This window comes from Chaetura pelagica, unplaced genomic scaffold (genome assembly GCF_000747805.2).
Source record: "Chaetura pelagica isolate M959 unplaced genomic scaffold, ChaPel_1.0 scaffold85, whole genome shotgun sequence".
In the NCBI taxonomy this organism is placed as follows: domain Eukaryota; kingdom Metazoa; phylum Chordata; class Aves; order Apodiformes; family Apodidae; genus Chaetura; species Chaetura pelagica.
In genome coordinates, this window is record NW_009953505.1 from 2,707,778 (window position 1) to 2,727,830 (window position 20,053).

General features: G+C 38.9%; 1 protein-coding gene across 1 annotated transcript in view; it reads right to left on the bottom strand.

The window, feature by feature from the left end:
* The window catches only part of GUCY1A2 (guanylate cyclase 1, soluble, alpha 2), a 140,864-nt gene that overhangs the window by 49,125 nt on the left and 71,686 nt on the right, over positions 1–20,053 (bottom strand). The window contains exons 5-6 of the mRNA XM_009999422.1: positions 18,321–18,806; positions 1,467–1,610 (exon numbers count right to left, since the gene is read on the bottom strand). Of these exons, the coding sequence (XP_009997724.1) occupies positions 1,467–1,610; positions 18,321–18,806 (630 nt within the window). The remainder of the gene's footprint in view (positions 1–1,466; positions 1,611–18,320; positions 18,807–20,053) is intronic.

Sequence of the window (20,053 nt, forward strand, 5' to 3'; positions counted from 1 at the left end):
TGAAAAAATAAATATTTTATTTTAACATTTAAAATAACTGCAGCATTGTTATCTAATTTAAAAAAAAAAATAAAAATCACCCTGAACTCAATGTATTTTCATTTTAATATCACACTGCCATATTTCATTGAATTTCTAGCTTGCTTATCTTGCATCCACACTCTCCTTCCTAAGCAGAATGATTCACTTGGATGAAGTCTCTCTTGATTCACCATTAATAAAGTTCAAGATATGACTTAACTAAGAAAGATGAGTTGGAACTCAGAAGTATACAATTTCACTGCTCAAGAAGCATCACAGCAACATCCCTGAACACATTTTTTTAAACTTCACCACTCTTCTGTCAAGGTTTACACTTTCAAATCAGGTCTTTCAATTTTGGGGTTTAAAAAAAAGAAGCATTTTGAACGCAATCTTCATTTTTTTAACAGACATTAGGAACTGCTGTACACAAAGTGTACTTCAACCATGATGTAAATAATCCCATGGGAAGTCTGTCTAGCTGTCGCAAGCTGGTACTGGGGGTCTTCTCATTCAGCTACATTCAGCTTTTGTTATAGGTTTTAAGCAGTGTTGAATAACTGTTCTACATAATTCTCCCATTTTCTTTGAAAACAAAAGGTTTGTATTATGGGAAGAACAATTTAACCAGAAACAGGAGTAAGTACTCCTAATGAAACCAATGTGTAATCTGACCCTTGGAAAAGAAAGGCACATATATATCTCAATTTTCTTTTTTCCCTGCTGAATCCCAGTCTTTTAATACATTATCATTATCAGTCTCAAATGCCAGCAGCTAGAAGTTTGGTATAAGATCAAGAGAAGCAGAATAGCAGTAAAACTGTAAAATATGATAAAAGGACATGGTTTTCCATTTCCCGCTACGTCTTGTACCCATCTAGGAGAAGGGACTGGAATTGTGCGTGAAGAAAGAGCCTTAATACTGAGGAAGAGCAGACAGACCATGTTTTCTTCTTTTACACACGTTAATGACTATTTAGAATAGAGACGTGGCCTCTTAGAGCTGCAGAACTCTCCAAATGTCTCTGCACTAGTGCAGAAGTTCCAATCACGAGTCTATTTCTGAAGTGAATTTCCTGATTCCCATTGCATAGCATGTTTTGGCTTGTAGCCTGGGACAGTTCTGGATCATGTGAGCTGTCTTCTTCTCACACTAAACTGAATTAGGAGGGCTCCACTAGTGCCTCTAATGCTTTCCACCCACAAACAGGCATTCAGGGCATCCAGCAAGACAGCTAGTTGCTGCTGAGCTTACTAAAGTAAGGCATAGCTTAAATGATTGTTGATGGGTCCGAGTGAAATATATGTCCACACAAAAGACTGTGATGAATTGATTAAATCTAAAATTCTCCTGGCAATAAACAGATTTCTATTGAAAGAACATGGTGAAATTAATTAGAGCAATGTACGACTGACTAGCTGAGAATAAAGAGCAAAGGAGTTACCTTAATAGGGCTCCCATCTGGAGTCAGAACCTCTTCTGAAAGCTCCATCATCTTCAGTGCCATCAGGGCAATGGCTTTAGCATGGCTAAGGCTTTTCTTATGGAGCCCTGCAGCAACACAGTATGCATCACCTATTGTTTCCACCTGCAGCAATCAGAAAAATCAAATGTTAAAGTATGATAATAAGAAGAGATCCCTACCATTAGTTATCTGCAATCAAACAACATTGCTTAAAAACATGTGAGGAAAACATCCATAAAATAAGCAATTAGACAACGGAGCATAATTACCTGAGTTTGCAAGCAGGTGCAGTCAACACCTGACACATGATTGCATAATGGTTCATCACCATTATAACCAAGAAGATCATTACATCTAGAACAGTGTTTGCCATCAGCTGAAACATGACAGCATTTTACCGTAGCAATAATGCAGAAAACTCTGTTTTCCTAAATGAGAAATTCCTTGCAGCTTTGTTACTAGCCTGGCTGAGTTTGCTGTTGGGTAAGAATAATGCTATATATAATATATATATATATATATAAATAATAATAATTATTTGCTCTGCTAGAAAAGCAGATTCCATTGCTACAGCCTTTGACTGCACCTGCCTCTGTTATTTTCAAGTAAGAATCATTGCTCCTTTCTACTATGCAGGCTGCCAGACTGTGAATTCCACACCTTCGAGCATCAAGTTCAGCAAACTGATCCCTCTAGTCTCTTCAAACAGGCCTTCTCTCTTTCTTATCCCTGATTTTCTTAAAGAAAGCTCTCCCTCAGGGAAAAGTGGGAGGAAAAGAAATTACAGAAGCCCACTGGCTCTGGATAAAGGCAGCCTGAGAAACACTGAAGCCCTTGAGTTCTGAAGCTTTATTGAGAGCATTGTGTTTTGCAGTCTCCTTGTCCACATATCTGCAACACGCTCTGTGCACATGCAGTTAACACATGCCCAAGTAGACTCAGTCCTCAAGGATCAGTTTGGTTTTCACTACTTAACTAATTTGGCTTTCACCCTGCCCATGAGACTAAAGGAATGGCTGAAGAGGCTTCAGCAAATACAGTTTGCTGGGTGAGAAGAAAGCACGTAGTGAGCAAGGAGTTATTCAGGGAATAAATACAGCTGATTCTTCTCTCTGCTGGGATTTTACTAATATTAATAGACCTGGACCTTCTGAGATTAATATCCAGACCTGATAAATGGAACTGGAAATGTTACATCAAAAAAGTAAAAATTACATATAGGTAGCCAGAGCATGAACCTAGAACAGCAATCTGAGCAAATACTTTCTACCATCAAATTTACAGAAGATGATCCAAGCCCATTGCCAAGTTTGGCTTCTTAGCCTTTTCTGCTGATTGTGCAGGAGCACATATAGAAAAAGCTGAGGGTTTCTCATGAGCTGAGACATCTGTTAGAACTCCCTCCTCACTTTTGGAAGGTCCTAATTGTATATAGAAAAGAACACATAGGAGCAATCAATACTTGTCTGTCTGCCTGTTTTCTCCAAGCCTTATCTCAGGATCTCTGTCTTTAAGAGAGAGAGATTGCCTGCTCCCTGCAGTTTAAGAGGTTATCTGTATGAGGACAAATGGATGGGCAATTATGTTGCAATGGGTGGTGAACATAGACAACATTCATAGATTAGGCTGCCCAGAGCCCCATCCAACCTGACCTTGAACACTTCCAGTGATAAGGCTGTCACAGCTTCTCTGGGCAACTTAGTCCAGGATCTCACTGCTATCATCATAAAATGGTAAAATCTCTCTCTCCACCTTTCTTACAAGCCCCCCTTAATATAGTTAAGGGCTGCAATAAGGTCTCTCTGGAGCCTTCTCTTCTCCAAATGGAACAATCCCAATTCTCTGACCTGTCTCCACAGGAGAGGTGTTCTAGCCCTCTCTCATTTTTGTGGCCCTCCTCTAAATCTGCTCTAACACATCCATGTTCTTCTTGTACTGGGATCCCCAGAGCTGGACAGTCCTACAGGTGAGGTCTCATGAGAGCAGAGTAGAGAGGGAGAATCACCTCCCTCAACCTGCTGGCCACACTTATTTTGATACAGCCCAGGATACAGTTGGCTTTCTTCATCCACCAGTATCCACAAGACCTTCTCTGCAGAGTGGTCAATCAATTCCTTCCCCAGTCTCTTTTGATATTGGGGATTGCCCTGATCCAGGTGCAAGACCTTGTACTTGGCTTTTTTTTTTCTTCATGAGGTTATATGAGAACATTAGAATAGAACCTGCAATGAGAGCAATACATTGCACTTCAGAATGTCAGGGTGAACCCATCAGTGAGTCAAGAGGTTAATGGGAAGAAGGAGATAGCCTTTATCTCAGCTGAGGAGAAAGAAAGGCACCAGAAAAATAAAGCACTTTTCATAGCTCACATCAAACTATCTGCTAGGTAGATCCTGAAATCAGTATGCACACCAGAGAGAAACTTATTCTGTAAATATTCAAGTAAATGTCACTAGGATCAAGAGAAAAGGAAGATAATCTTCAAAGTGGCTAAAGATAGCAGCACTCAGCTCTGTTTGATGCTATTCAAGATGAAGACATACAGTAATGAAACTTCATAGGAAATCTCTACATTGTGATCAACTAACTTCTGAAATTTTTTACTTTGTAATGTGAATATTAGAATGCATTCTTAGTGGTATATTTGACTTCTATATCCTTCCTAGATAAATATACAGGAAAACGTATTTTGCATCACTGTAAGACTGGAATACATTATCCTGCCTCTTTCAAAAAACAAAATATATTCTGTTTTGAATATCTCAGCCATTTTTGGCATATAGGTAACAGCTTCGTCTCTGTTAAGATTTTGTACATTTTTTTTGTACATTCTATTACAATATAATTTCTTACTACTCTTAGTACTTCTAGCCATTCACTGACAGCTCAATCTATTTTTTTTTATTTTTCATCCCTTTTCACTGATTTCAACTCACTGTGGTCATCTTCTCTGGAGCTTTCATTAACTGGGAACTAAGTACCACAGAAGAGAAGTGAGGCTGAACTTAGGTTTCAAATTAGACCACTCTACAAAAATTTAAGATATCATTTTTATATTTATATATTATGAAGAAGCCAGAAATCATGGCAGCTGTTTACACTGCTATACAAAAACCTTCTCTAAAGCCTTCTGTAACTCTATGCCAAGTCATTAGAAATTAACAAAAGATTTTCAGTCTCATCCTCAACAAATCAAAGATTAAGATTCATAATTAGTTGAAGTCATTGTGTGTACTCTACAGTTCAGAAGAAGCATCCTGGTAGATATCCTGAGACTGATGAACACCGTAGAGTGACAACATATCTTGCAACAGGAATCTAACAAATATATATTCTGCTTCTGGGAAATAATTTTCTATGTACCCAGCTTGTTTCTGCCCTTGGTAGATACAGTATATCTGGTCTAGATGAACAGTTCTTCTTATAGAAGTTGAGCTCTATAGTAATTATCTTATAGCCAGTTATTCCTAATTTATACTGATTTAAGGTGGAGTATGACTTGTGGTGAATCTAGTATCCCAGCAGATAGAACATGATTTCTCCAATTTCAATGTGCCCAGAGAACAGAAGTTAACTGATGGTTCCCTGGGCAGATCCAGCAGGTCCCTTCTAACTACCAGTCGCTAAACTTTGTGTTGTTACCTGAGCAACTGGAAGTTGTAATTGAATGACATCCCCTGTGTACAAAGTCATGGTGTTGACTTAGTGACAGGTCAGAATGGAAAACGTGGTGTATTGAAGTAACAGCCCTGCTTTTGTATCTTTCCTCATAAATGCACAAATGTGCACCAGTCATTATGCACATGAACTTCTAGAAGTAACTGCCGTGGTTTAGACCCAGCTGGTAACAACCAGGCCTTCCCTCACCCATCCCTCCCCCCCTGCTGTGAGACAGGGAGGAGAAAACCCAACTAAGAGCCTATGAAACGAGGTGAGGACAGGTAGGTGTTTACTCCCCAATTATGGTCACAGGCAAAACAGACAGACTAAACTCAGGGACAGAAAAAAAAAAAAAGAAGCAATTTATCAGAACAGGAGAAAGAGAAAGCAAAGCCCAATTTTAAATACCTTCCCCTTACACCTCCCTTCACTATAGAGATGAACACAGGTGAAGTATTGTCTCTAACTCAAAGTGTCATCCATAAATAAAAGCCCATAATGCAGATTGCACTAATGATTTTAGTTTGAGCTGGCCGTTCTGCTGAGATAAAATTAACTAATAATGGAGCCCTTCTCAAGCCAAAATCATTCAAGGGATATTTATCCTTCACTTTCCTGATATATATATATATGTAGATACATATATAGAGAGAAATACATGCACAAAGAACAGATTTTATTTTTTTTCTCACAAGGCACTGGAAAAATAATTACAGTGCAGTTCAGGATGAGGAACTACAGGATGCTCTGAAGTTATACAAAAGTGATCAATTGAATACAGGATATTTTTTTGAATACAGGATATTTCTTCAATTTCAGTTGAGTTTCCAAATTCATCAAATCCTGCTTGTGGTCTCTCATTTTTTTTGTTATTTCAATCACCAAAAATATTTACTTCTCCTTAAGTAAGTACATGTTCACAATCACTGTAATTTTAAGCTGGCAGGAAAACCTGGAATATTAAACAACTTCTCTACACTCAACACCCTGTTTACAGCCACAGTATATAAAGTGTGTACGTTATGTTTAGCTGAAAAGAAGCTCATTACTAAACTGTCTCCTATCTCTTATGAACAATCTGCCAGTAGCCTGGAACTCTCCTACTGCTGACAGATATTCTATAACATTTAATTTTATAATATTGAAATAAGAACAAGCAGCAGCTGTGATGATATCAGTTTCCTCTTAAAGAGCTTGAATCTGGAAAAAAACCCAGAAATAAGCAGGTAATTACTTAGCTTTTTGCTAAGTGTAATGCTTTTGCCTGCCTCATTTAACTTTTCTCCTTGAGAAAACAAACTTTTCTGGTTTTCTGGGTGTGGGTTTTTTTCCCTGTACAAAAGAGCATTATTCCCCATCTTAAAATACTTGCCTCTCCTTTCACTTGTTGCCTATGAATGTTTCCCCCCTCCTACCCAAATACAGACACATCAGTCTAGGTGCATGCAACGTGTACTGAGCAGTTAACACCTTTCAAAATAAAACACGTAAAAACAAATCTAGAATTTTACTGAGTAAATATATCTGCCTGTTCTTACCAAATCTGTGCGTAGTTTCCTGATAATAACATAATTTGCACTATCATCAAGCCAGCACCTGACACCAAACTGGGGGGCTCAGTCAGTTTCTCCAGGGCAGGGCTGCATTCTGAGGGACACGGACAGGTGGTACGAATTGGCCCACATGAAACTCAGGAAATTCAACAGTCATGTGTGCAAAGTCCTGTTCCGGGGAAGGGATTTCCCTGGAGTTGATACAGTCTGGGAACAACTTCCTGAGGAGCAGCTCTGCAGGAAAGACCCTGGGGTTTCTGGTGGGCAGAAAGAGACACATGGGCCAACAGCAATCCCTGGAATAAAGATGGCCAATGGTAGCCTGGGCTGTTGGAACAGAGAGTGAGGGAAGTGGTTATCACCTGCTAATCAGGACTTAATAGGCCACACCTAAATACTGTGTCTTGCTTTATGTCCCTCAGTACAAGACAGACATAGATAAACTGGATCAAACTCAGTGGGCGACCACCCACTGGTGGGAACTGGAGTATCTGCCCTGTGAGGAGAAGCTTGGCTTGCTCAGCCTAGACCAGAGATGGCTTTGGGGTGACCTAAGAGCTGCCGCCAGTGCACATGGAAGGTCCTCAAGGAGACAGAGGTGGTCTCTTTACAGTAGTGCAGGGTGAGAGGGCAAGAGATGACAACAACATAAGCATCCTTATGGATTAGGAAAGAGAGAAGCCCGTGAAATTTATTGACCACGAGATCTTACTCAGATAGAAAGAATTTTGCCAGTTTTTTAAAGAACAATCAAACAATTCAGCAGACAGTGAGGATTTTAACAGATATTTCAGCAAACAGAGTCATAAAGAACATAAACCTTGTAATTTAGGGCATAAATCTCAAAATTAAAATGCTGGAAAGAAGTCTGCCTTATGTGTCTGAGCACTGCTACTTCATAAGTAGCTTTTGAGGCTCCTTGTACTTCTTCAAGTGCCCATGTTCAATACAGTCAAACACAGACCATTAGAATGCACTAGTTATGGTGGTTTCTACTGTAATCCAAACTTTAACTATATAGAAAACCTGTCCTTCAATATCAGCTATATTGATAAAGATCTGAAATTTCAGTTGTTCAAATGCTTTATTTCTCCCCTGAAATTTAGATAATCGAGTTTATATTGCAGCCTTTTAATACTCTTTTAATTCCAAGAAGAAAAATATGCTACACAAATTACACTGCAGATTATGGAGGAGAGAAGAGGAGAGGAGTGGAGAGGAGAGGAGAGGAGAGGAGAGGAGGAATTAAGTTTTAAAAAAAACAACAACAAACAAGTTTTTTTTCTGAATATTTTACTTATTCTACACAACTTTACTGCTCAGTTGAGCCACAGAGTTGCATCATTTGGAGCTATAACACTACAGTTTCCCTGGTGATCACCCAGCAGATTAGCGCCTGCCAGAATGTCAGCCTTTCTTTATCTTTCTCTAATGATTGTCAGTAAAATTACCACCTCATCTCCCTTAGTTGATGAATTGCTGTTTATATTTCGCTTAGCTAAAAGTGAACAGAATAAGCACTAAGGTCAAGGACCCCTGAATACTCCCTTGCTTCTTAAAGTCATTTCCACATGTTACTGATTGTTTCAATTGGAGTGAGCAATACATAGCTCTTTGGACAAAGATCGTCATATCCATTTTCAAAAGTCATGGAAAATCAAGCTCTGAATTGATCAGTAAAATATTCTAAGGGACCCTATTGAGTGAAAGCAGTGGTGACAGGAGTTATCCCAGTGCCAAAGCAACAAAAAGCAATGAAATTAGGAAAAAAATAACTTGAGTTGATGCTGATTGGACAGATGACCGACCTAGGTGGACAGATGAGCTAGTGGAAAACCTCTCTACACTCCATGTCAGTCTCCTTTCCATTCTTACCGAGAAATACAGACTCAGAACAGCCTTTATTGGAGAATATGAAGTTTTAATGATTCCTGTGATTACATTAACAACAAAATTGATGTCTTCTAGCTTATTCATTTTGTTTTGAAGCTCTGGAAATAGTTTCTCAAGGAGCAAACCCAGCTTATGTCCCTGGCTGTCTCTGCCAGAGCAAGTTCCATATGTAACTCCTCAGGATGGGATTCCTGGAGCACTTCTTAGCTTCCTGCACACCTAGGCTGCATTTCCATGGGAGCATATAAATCTATAAGGAGGTGGTTCCTTAAGTCTCACCCCAGTATGAAGCCAGGATTCAGGATAGTAATGCACCTGGAACGGGAAGCTGGGAAGTGTTCTCAGGTACTGCACTAAAGACCTATGCCTTCCTAAAATTTCTGTTTTCCTGTTTATCCATTTTTCATTCCATCTGCAAGACTGAACTACACAGTATCTCAACTATCTATTTCATTTACAAAAACTGAAATGTCTTCGCTCTAAAGGAATACAGCAAAGTTGAGCCTTAAGATTAAAATATTGCAAGTATAACTGTAAGAAACCTTTGAAGTTATTAGTATCTCCCAACAGGCTTTAATCTGTTTTCTGCCCTAAGCTACTCATCTATACTTTTTCTATAGTCACTGAATAGAAAAAAGAACTTCCAGGGCATGATGTATTCTGAATTCTAGAAACCTAAATTTTTTACCCATTTACTACAGCCGGAGCCAAATATCTATATCTTTGCTTAAATGCCTGCTTCCATGCCCAGACTGTCACTTGATGTACAAGATCCCTTCCATGTTGTCATCAGCATGCTTTTTCTGAGAAATGGCTGAAAACCAGGTTTATCAGGGCCACAATGGCCACAGACGAGAAAGGCTTAGTTTGTGAAACACTCAGAAGATTCTAGGTGAGCTGTTATTTTTCTCATGCATGACTCACCCCATGCCTTAAACTGCACTGCAGAGTGCATGTTCCTGCTCCCTTAAGTACCCTAAAACAGGAAAAAAGACTGCATGATGTATTGACTGCTAGTGCTTAGACACAGTTTACCAGCACAACTGCAAGATCCTGTTTAGCTCAAAAATTCCTGTATATATTTTGGCATGTGGGTCAGGGATGATGTTAATCACTGAGTGGGAGAGAGGGCAGACCTGAAATATTTTGGGCAGCTTATGATTGAAAGACTTGAAGAAGTCTCTTAATCTAAAACATAGATTTTAAGTAAAGAAATGTTAAAAAACATGCTGGAGAGAAACTTGATAGGTTATTCCGCTGAGAGGTGAAGTGTGTGTGCTCCTTCTCTGGAGGTGGTATAAGTTCAGAAAAGCCTACACTGAACATGCCCTAAGTATATTTGATCCTGAAGCAGCTTCTACATCTACATTTCTGTCTATGTAACAGAGTGGATACAAGTGGATATTGGCATTTTTCAAACAAATCAGCTTGCTTTCTTGATGTTGTGTGAACAAAAATTAAGCCTTAATTCTGATTGCATTTTGAAGTATTCTATATGTCTTTCCAGTGCACAGAGTATGAAGAAAAGCTTTGAAACATGGTTGAATTGTGAAACACTGTGAAGCTGAGCAATATCTGCCAGCTTACAATACCTTGTTCTTTTTTTCTAGAAATTAATTTTACATGTTGGACTCCTGTTTTTTAAAGTTTTTTTAAAGGATAGGAAATGAGAATAAGACTGTCTTCAAATGGACCCAAGAATCTCCTCCGATTTCTACCTTAGTGTTTGGTTCTCTTTGCTTCTGTCTCTCAACTTTTAAAAATTAACTCCTAAGCAGTGAATTCTTGTAGCTAAGTTTCAAAAGGTAACTCTGCAGTTTTTTTACGACACTGCGTCCTGCTTTTGGAAATAGTTCAGCGTAAGGAAAACCTCTCCCATGTGAGTGAGAATGGATTCCAACTGTCCACCTGTGAAGTTCAGAAATCTGTTCATCTGGTAAACCTCTCTTTTTAAAACAAATGTCTTAGTATAAAACCCAGCTCTTTTCCCGGGAGCCTAATTATGAAGCAATTGCTTGTACCAGGCCTGAGGACATTTTATTTTTAATGGGTTTAATGATGCTACATGCTGGTAAGTTCAGGAGCATTTTGCAGGCAAAGCTGTATTCAACCTCTTTCTACAGCACCTACTTAGCAGTCTTAAGCATAAATCTTTCAGTATGCAGTATATGGAGGAATTCTTTCATCTACACATTAATTCAGGGTGCTCTTTTCTTTACAAAATGAAAAGGGACAAATAGTACTTGCTGTGTAAACATAATGTGGAATTTTAAAAGTGTTCTTTTCTCTAGGTGGAACAGAGACATGCTAGAAGACTTATAATTTATGTGGTGTCAACATCAGATTTGCACACAAGAATCATGAAAAATAAAAGTTATAGTGCATAAATGATTTCTCTCTTCTGTAGGCAAGAATGGTATTGCAAAAAATCGTACCAAATATGTCTGATGAATGGAAAATGTCCTGGCTGGAATTCTGCATTATGTGAGGTAGTTGCAATCTCAAAGTAAAGAATTTTTTAACAAAATAATCATGGATAACTTAAGACACACATTTCAATTTAATATAACTGCCCTTCTCCAGGTGTAATAGTGGTCTTAATTTGCTATGTGTATCCCTGGTATAAAAACTACTGCTCAACAACAGCAACTTCCTCAAGGTTCCGTTAACTTTAATTTATCTGTCTTGAAATGTGTATGTTAGCCACTTTCTCTTAACTTACCTAAGTAAGTTGACAGACTGTGGGAGTTGGGGTTGTTCAGCCTGAGGAAGAGAAGACTCTCAGGGGACTTTATAGCGACCTTCCAATACCTGAAAGGGGCCTGTCAGAAGCCTGGGGAAGACCTGTTCACAAGGCCATGTAATGACAGGATAAGTGGTAATGGTTTCAAGCTAGAGAAGGGTAGATTTACATTGGATATTAGGAAAAAATATTTAACATGAAGGTGGTGGATGACTTAAATAGGTTGCTTCAAGAGGTGGTGGAGGCCCCATCCCTGGAGGCATTCAAGGTCAGGCTTGATGGGGCTCTGAGCAATCTGGTCTAATTGGAGATGTCCCTGCTTATTGTAGGGCAGTTGGACTAGATGACCTTTAGGTTTCACTTCCAATACAAGATATTCTATGATTCTATCCTCCTTACTCATTTCAATCATTTAAGAAATTAAAATACAGTTATGAATGCTATTTGCATGAATGAAAAAGTATCTTGGCTTGCTCAGGTACATGACATATGTTGACACGGTTGTTATGTATCCTCTAGATCTGACACAACACTGGGCTGTTTAAATTGAAAAAACCTAGGTTGATGAAAACCAAAATCTATTTTCTCAAGTCCTCAAAGGGACTAAAATTTTGGAGGTAGAAAAGCAAGAAAAAAACAAAGCACTTGATTTTTAATACTGGGTTTTATAAAACATAGCATCAGGAAACCTGTAGGCTGCAACAGAGTGTGCTCTTAGCCATGGTACCTTTCCTGCTACTATGTTTGGGCTTACTCCTCAACACAGAACAAGGAGCCCAAAAGGACGATACCATTCTGGGTCCTATCCAAATAAAAAGTAACGACATAGCCAGGGCTCATACACAAGCTGAGGAATTGGGAAGCACTCCCATAACCTGCAAGCTGGACATAGGCTCCAAGTCTCTCCAAACACCCTGAGAAAAATAGAGCTGGACATTTATAAAGAACTGTCTGCTTTTCAGGTAAGAGAGAAGTGGAAGGAGAGAGACAAACGAGAAAAAGATAAGAAAATATATACAAGCATGGTATTCCTGAATAATAAATTACACACAGAAGCAGAAGTCCTAGACTCCTTAGAGGATTCTTGCATGATCAATTGCCTAAAGCAGAGGAACATGAACAGATGTTTCAGTACTTTGTGCAGGTCTGTATGTTTATAAAGCAAAGAATAACTCTTCTGGAGCCTGCATGTCTGTTTGCTACATTTGCTAATCTCCCTGAAGACAAAAAGTGTAAATCCTTATAAAGGCTGAAGAAAAATAAATCCTTATCGTAATGGGAAGTCTTAAAATATCCTGGAGCTCCTAAGTGCTGATACACCAGGATTGCAGGGAAAATCCAAGGAAATTTTTGTGGGTTTTATTTGTTTGTTTGTTTTGAGGGTTTTTTTAACTTAACCCAAGAACACTTACGAGTTCCCAAAGACAGGTGCCCTAGCTTTGCCCTGACTTCATACTGGAGTGAGACACATCTGTGTGCCAGTAGGTTCATGCACAGACAGAGTTCAAGAAGAAAGTCAGTGCTATAGCCTGCTCAGAAAAGCAAGAAGGCTCAGGACCAGCCTGTACTGGGACCCTAGCAGAGCAGAGTGCTGAAGTGCAGCTCTACCAGGCTGGCTGGCACCACAGAGAGAGAGTGAGCTTCTGGTAATTTTCTTCTGTTACCCATTTTCTTCTATTACACATTCAAAACCCACTGAATTTTAATTAACAGGAAGACGCAACACCTTGTACACCAATAATCCCCAAAACTGCACTTATTAATCTTAAAAAATATGTATTACAGTATTTGATGCATGTTATTGCTCATATAAGAGTAACAGTATCATTTATGTATGTTAATTACATGTGATTATCATCTTCATTCTGCAGATGCCTAAGCTGAAGCTACAAGAATTTGAAACCTTCTCAAAATGGTCACATAGTTGCACTGAACTTAAAAGGTTAGAAGTGCAGAAGTGATAGAAGAAAAAAATAGTGACCATAGATTTGACATGGAAACTCGGAGACCATGGTTTTTAACTTATTAAACATAAAGCCTGGAAAGCCTCAGAACAGCTCATGACTCCTGACACTGCAGTATTCTTTAGTCATTATAGCACTGATAGTGAGTTTAAGAACATATATATGACTATGTACTTAGAAATATCGCATCGCAAGCAGGAACAGTCATTGTGCTGAGAAAGTACTGGTATTTTCTGTAAAATAAATACTGATTTCTGCAACTTAAACTACCAGTATAAAAACATAAAGTCATATTTTTAGAAAATACGAGTTTAAGATTAGGTTCCTACATGCCTTATATCACAACCTTAATATAAATATTTTTCAGAACTGGTGAGTATCAGTCTCGAATGATTGCAGAGCAGAACAGGTTTCCCACCCTCTTTTAGTCTGAGATCCTCACAGTGAACAAAAATTAAGGCTGTAGCCAGAGTTGGATGTATAAAATCAGGAAATTACTCTCTGACATACTAGCTGTATCATTCAGAAAAACTAAAAATTAACCAATATCATTCAGTGCAAAGTAAACAAATTAATGTTGCCAGGAATAACAGTCAAAGAGAACCCCAAGGAAGCTGCTAAAGGACTTTGAGGAATGTGCCTGTTACCACTCAGAGAGTGCATCAGTTTAGCCAAATAAGGAAACAAAAAAGAAGGCAGAAATTCACATAACAAATTTGTGAATTCTAACTATGAAATTAACCTGTATAATGATACTGTCTTATTCAATAAATATTCAATAAACTTTCAATTAAAATTTTGGCAACAAAGATGTACAACAAAGACATTTTGGCAGCTGTCAATAGCACATTGACAAAAATATTTAGGACTCTGCTTAGATATGGAAGGTGAAACTCAGTAAGCACTTCACAGAAAGTCATGCTTAGTGTTAGGGGAAAATCTGCAAAAGTCTTCAAGGACTGCACTGCTCAGAGAAAGGACAAAGAAGCCAACACCTAGAGGAGCAGTCCTATTTTTGTTCTATTTGGCTTGGCATTGCCCAGCCAGCATATATAGCTCCACAGCCAGTCCAGGCATGGCCAAAAAAACAGCTACAGTACATGGTGCCTTAACTCCACACAGTAGTTAAAGGGCAAGCAAGGGAAACAGGGATGTTTCAGAAAGGCAACTGAGAGAGAAAGAGCTAAGAAAGCAGCCCTACATAGGCAAAAGGACTCCACAAGCAGAAGTATTTAAAATTATCCTATGTCAAAGACATATTACTTGGAGGGAGAAACAGCAGCTGCAGGAATCTTACACAGGGACAATTTCAGTCTGCAGGGTTAGGTTTTAAATGCCAGCAGCTATGGCTGCAGCATACCTAAATAGCTCATTTGATAAAGAGATAGTTAAGCTGGAGCATTGTTTCCCAGCATTTGGCTCATGTTCCACAGGAACATACAGAGAAAAACAGGGTTGTGGTGTGGTCTTGATATGTGATTGCTGCAAGAGTGTCAAGGCTACATGTAAACAGATTATTTCTAAAGTTTCACTCTAAAACAGATTCTTCCAGACTGCTAAAACTGTCAGCCAGACTTTTATCACCATGCACCTCAATCACTGCAATGTTCTCAGTCAGACTGGACAAACGTGATCTGTCATCTTCAGTATCCACTCAAAATGCTCCTGTGAAGTTCACTTTCTGAGCCCATCATCTGTTTGTGTCATCCCTGCCTACGCATCCATTCATTGGATATCCTTTCCTTACCTCATCAGTCATAGCTACTTAATTTCATTTTCAAGAAATTTCAAAATCTAATCCATTCCCCTTCAGCCCTCTCCAAGTATTTCTTATTCTGTATCCAACAGCTCATTACGCTTGCCCTCTGTGTCTGACTTGTTAAATGTGACAATCTTTGTTCTTTTCGTGCCATACTTCTCTGTAAACATCCCTGAATGAATAGTATGAGACAACTGGAAAGATTATGTTCATTGTCTGACCCAAGATTAGAAGCATTGAGGTTCTGAATTTGAAATGTTCCAGCAGCAAAGCTGGGTGAATAATTTATTTAATGAACTTTGCTTAATTTTCTGTTTACAAAATGGTGAATTTGATATTCAGAAGTACTTAGCAAATATTTTTTGCAAATTATTCTTGCCATGTTGCTTAAAACCAATTAAATTTTACAATATGTTTTGATGTATATATAGGTCATGTGATAAATTTCTGCAGCCTAGTTACAGGAGAATAACTTTGAGGTAGGCTCTGGTACAAATCCTGGTGATTATATATTTGAAATTCAATGCCTGACAATAACTTCTAAAATTATAGTTGTGGTGGTGATCATTCCTAGCAATAAATTTAGCTTCCAGAATATAATCTGAAACAAATGAAAGGACTATAAACATACAAGCTATTTTTATTTTAAAGTGCAAGTGCTTTTTCAAAGTAATAGTCATCTTATTTTAAGCATAATTCTCCAAGGAAAAGAAAAAGGACTCATTGGCTGAGTTTTGTCTTTCTGTGATGCTCAACTGAGTCATTTTTACCTAACCCCACAGTAACTGCTCCAGACTTCTGGTTAAAAAGAAGCAGGGGGCAGGGAAGAAAAAAGGAGGAAAAAAGAAAAGAAAAAAATATTTGGGGGAAGAAAAATGGTAAGATTTACACAACTCCAAATTAGCAACAGTGCACACTGACTTACACATGGATGGGTTGTGGGGGGAAGCAAGGCATGTGTAGGCAGGTTCAGGGGATATGGCAGAGCACAGAAATGGAGGAAAAAACAGGATTAAATACCCTGAGAAAGAACTGGTTGTATTAAGGCAGTATCAGTGGAGAAAGGGTGTTAGAGGTGTGAGAGATCCTGCCATAGAAAAATAGGTTCTGTTTATTCTTCTGCTTGTTGTATTACATGAAGATCTTAGCTTCTTGGAGTGTTTATTGCTTTTCTGAATGCATAAATCTTACCTTGCCTATCTCAGCAGTGGTCACCTTATTTCACTGGTCAGGACAGTATTTCTGTACAGTAACATCTTTCTATCCAAAGTGGCACAAACCTCAGTGAAAGGCCATGAGTCCTGCTCTAAATGATGCAGTATTCATGACCTATGTATAAATATTGCTTCTTAGTGTTCTCACAAGACTCAGCCAACCTTTCTTCCAAACAGGTCATAGAGTTTTACATACTTTATTTCCTATTCCCATGTAACCGTAGTTTTCAACAAAGAATGTCCTGAATGCCTCAGTGCAACTAACTAAAATTAATCATCTGGGAAAATGCTAACTACACCCATGCACCAGATACAGCACATGAAACAGGGTCACTAGGTATTACTCTTGATCGTGTGTCAGAAGCTCCTCAAGTCCTGTTCTCAGAGAAGGCTCAAGATCCAATGCATTTATATCAGAGAAATACAATAGAAGTCAGACTTCTAAACTCTTCTGACTATATCAAAGTAACAATTTTCAAACGTGGGTTGGTACCTTCACCATAGTCATCTCCCAACATGGTACTAATGCTTCTGAGCATTAATAATACAAGCTGGTAGCCCAGAAGCACAAAACGTATTCACAGTGTGATCTTTTACTTTGGCATGCTGTCCTACAAATATATATCTATAACATGGTGAGTTCTATATGTGGTACATATTATATCTTTTCAGCCACAGTTATTGTTTAGGTTGGTAATTCATATTTTTGGATGCCTTTTAAAGTGTAATAGAGGCTAAAAATTAAAAGGACAGCACTCTTGTGAAGGCTTTTCTCTATAGTCAATCAACAAATACTATTTGAAGCAGTTTGAAAACTGGTGATTGAGTTTGCAAGGCTCAGACAGAAAATGAAGTCAATATATAAATTTACAACCACATTTTTTTTTCTTTAGTGCATTCTATTATAAAAATAAATTCCATATACCAAACATTGTTTGTAGATTTCACAGGCTAATTCTACAGATAATATCTTAACTACACTTACTAAATTCTACCTTCCATTCTTTTTCCCTTAAATAGATACTGGACACCACTGAAGAGAAGTATAGGTGATGAAGTCTGTAACAGGACCAACACATGCAACATCTCCTTTTTTGCAGAACAGCAAAGGAGCATGGCACTCCAGTGAATGGACACCTGATGTCCTCTTCCTGTTTTTCAGTGGAAGTTTAAATCTCTCTCTTTTTTTAGTGAATGCTCTGCTTATTGTGGAAAATTTGAATTATTTTGGGTGACAGATAAGGACTCAAACCCTAAACCATTCAAGTTTTAGCTGAAAGGAGAAGTATTTGAGTGCCTTCCAGAAGCTGCAGCTTGGGCTAGGATCACCACTGTGCAATTCATCACCCTTAGGACACCATGGCTGATGTGTCACCTAAAGGAGACCAGCCTATAATACAGGAGGTGTACGTTCCTATAGGAAAATGGGAATATGAGGTATATATTCCCATGGGGGAACCATGATGACAGCTCAGCATCAAAGCATTTGATTTTCAGTGGGCATATTTCAGTTTTACTCTTTCCACACAAAACAAAAATATTGCCTTTCTGTTTTTATAGGGAAAGTCTGTAATTTAGGAAGATGGCTTCTGGGATTTTTCTATCTTAGTTTAAATTAGATTTTGCTAACTGAGATGATTAAAGGAGTGGAACATCTCCCTTATGAGGGAAGGCTGAGAGAGCTGGGTCTCTTTAGCTTGGAGAAGAGGAGACTGGAGGGTGACCTCATTTATGTTTACAAATATGTAAAGGGTGAGTGTCAGGGAGATGGAGCCAGGCTCTGCTCAGTGATGTCCAGTGATAGGGCAAGGGGCAATGGATGCAAATTGAAGCATAGGAAGTTCCATGTAAATGAAAAACTTCTTTACTGTGAGGGAGACAGCACTGGAACGGGCTGCCCAGGGAGATCGTGGAGTCTCCTTCTCTGCAGACATTCAAAACCCACCCAGACATGTTCCTGTGTGACTTAGACTGTTGGACTATATGATCTTTTGAGGTCCCTTCCAACCCCTAACATGTTGTGATTCTGTGTGACGTGAGCTATTACCTTGTAGATGTCCAGGAACCCACACTGATGGTCAAAGCGAGTGTAGAGCTCGTTCAGCATGCTGATCACCTGCATGGGCGTGCACTGCGCACAGATGGCAGTGAAGCCAACAATGTCCGAGAAGAGCATGGTGACATCATCAAACTTCCTGGCCTGAACTTGCTGCCCCTGCCACAGCTGCTGAGCCACTTCTTCAGGGAAAATAGAAATAAGGAGATCTACTGTTTTCTTTTTCTCCTCTTCCAGGGCTTGGTGTGTGCATTCTAGCGTTGCCTTCAGCTTATCCATTCGTTTTTTTAAGCCATCCTGGGCCTTTGCTTGCTCCCCAACCAGTATGACATCACGAGTAGCATCATGGATAGGTATGTCTGAAAGATGGAGGCCTCGACCCATCAGTTCATCCAGCTTGTCCACGCAGGGGGAACCCAGAAACAAAACTGAATTTGATTCTGGCACATGAATCATTTGTCCTTTAATTTCCATCACCTGAAAAATAAAAAGAGAGTTTAGAAAAGGAAAGATTAGCTGATAGATGTGGATCCCCATTTTACTTTCCCCATCTTTCCTCTTCAGCTAAAATGAAAAACTGTAGCCTTTATATACAAGCCTGTTACCCTCACTTACTCAAGCAATGAGACTCATAGAGCCTACTCACCCAGGTGAGTCAGGAAATAGCCCGTAGTGACACAAAAGTGCTCCCAAATCAGATGTTGGATTCTATATCAAACCAATTAAATAAGAAAGCAACTACGATAACACATATTTCTCAGAATAGTGTGTAAATAATGTTTCTAAATTTTGCTCCTGGAATGTACCTGGTTTTAAAAGCAAATTCCAGAGCATCTCCTTTTCTGTTACCTATGTATAAATCATAAAAAGCATAAAATTAAAGGAAATGACAACTATCTAAAAGAAGGTTCATGAAATGGTGAAGTAGCTTCCATTCTTTTTTCAGCAAAACAGCTACCAAATGTGGCTAAGCAATAGAGGAATCAAATAAGAACAGATGTGAGAAAGAACTCCATAAAATAATAAATGGCATGGAAGAAGTGTACCAGTGCTCCTATTTCCTATTTGCCTTCTTACACAAGCAGCAGAGTTCAAGGCAGACATTCTGTTAGAGCCTGCAGATTTCTTGGTGATGCAGAATAACATAATCTGTATTTGCAGAATAGAAGAAGGAACAATAGGAAAGAAGCAGCGGGTGGTTCATCCCTCTGGGTTATAGATTTTGTATTTGCCTGTTAAATGGCTAGATGTTTTGAATGCTGTCCAGTGGTTGATGGAAATGAGGCCCTGGCTTGTTTCCTCTTGCTCCATAATGGCAGTCAATCACAAAACTATCAGACTGAAATGGACATTGAAAACTAACTGTAAGGATATATTTAAAACTTGAGGCTACATACATTCTGACTTTTATTAACTTACTCAGGTCACACAAGATATTGCTCACCTGAATATAGATTTTAAAAAACCAAAACCAAACAAACAGGAAATGAAGATGAACATTTACAGCCTGCCATAGCCTCCCACCATGAAAAAACCATCATAGGTAATGCTGGCATTCCAGGACTGCACAGAGGCCAGAGCAATACTGTGCCAGGTGGTCTAAAAAAACCACCACAGTCCTTATCCCTAGGACCTCACAGTCAAAACAGAATCACAGAATCACAGAATCCTAGGGGTTGGAAGGGACGTCGAAAGATCATCTAGTCCAACCCCCCTGCCAGAGC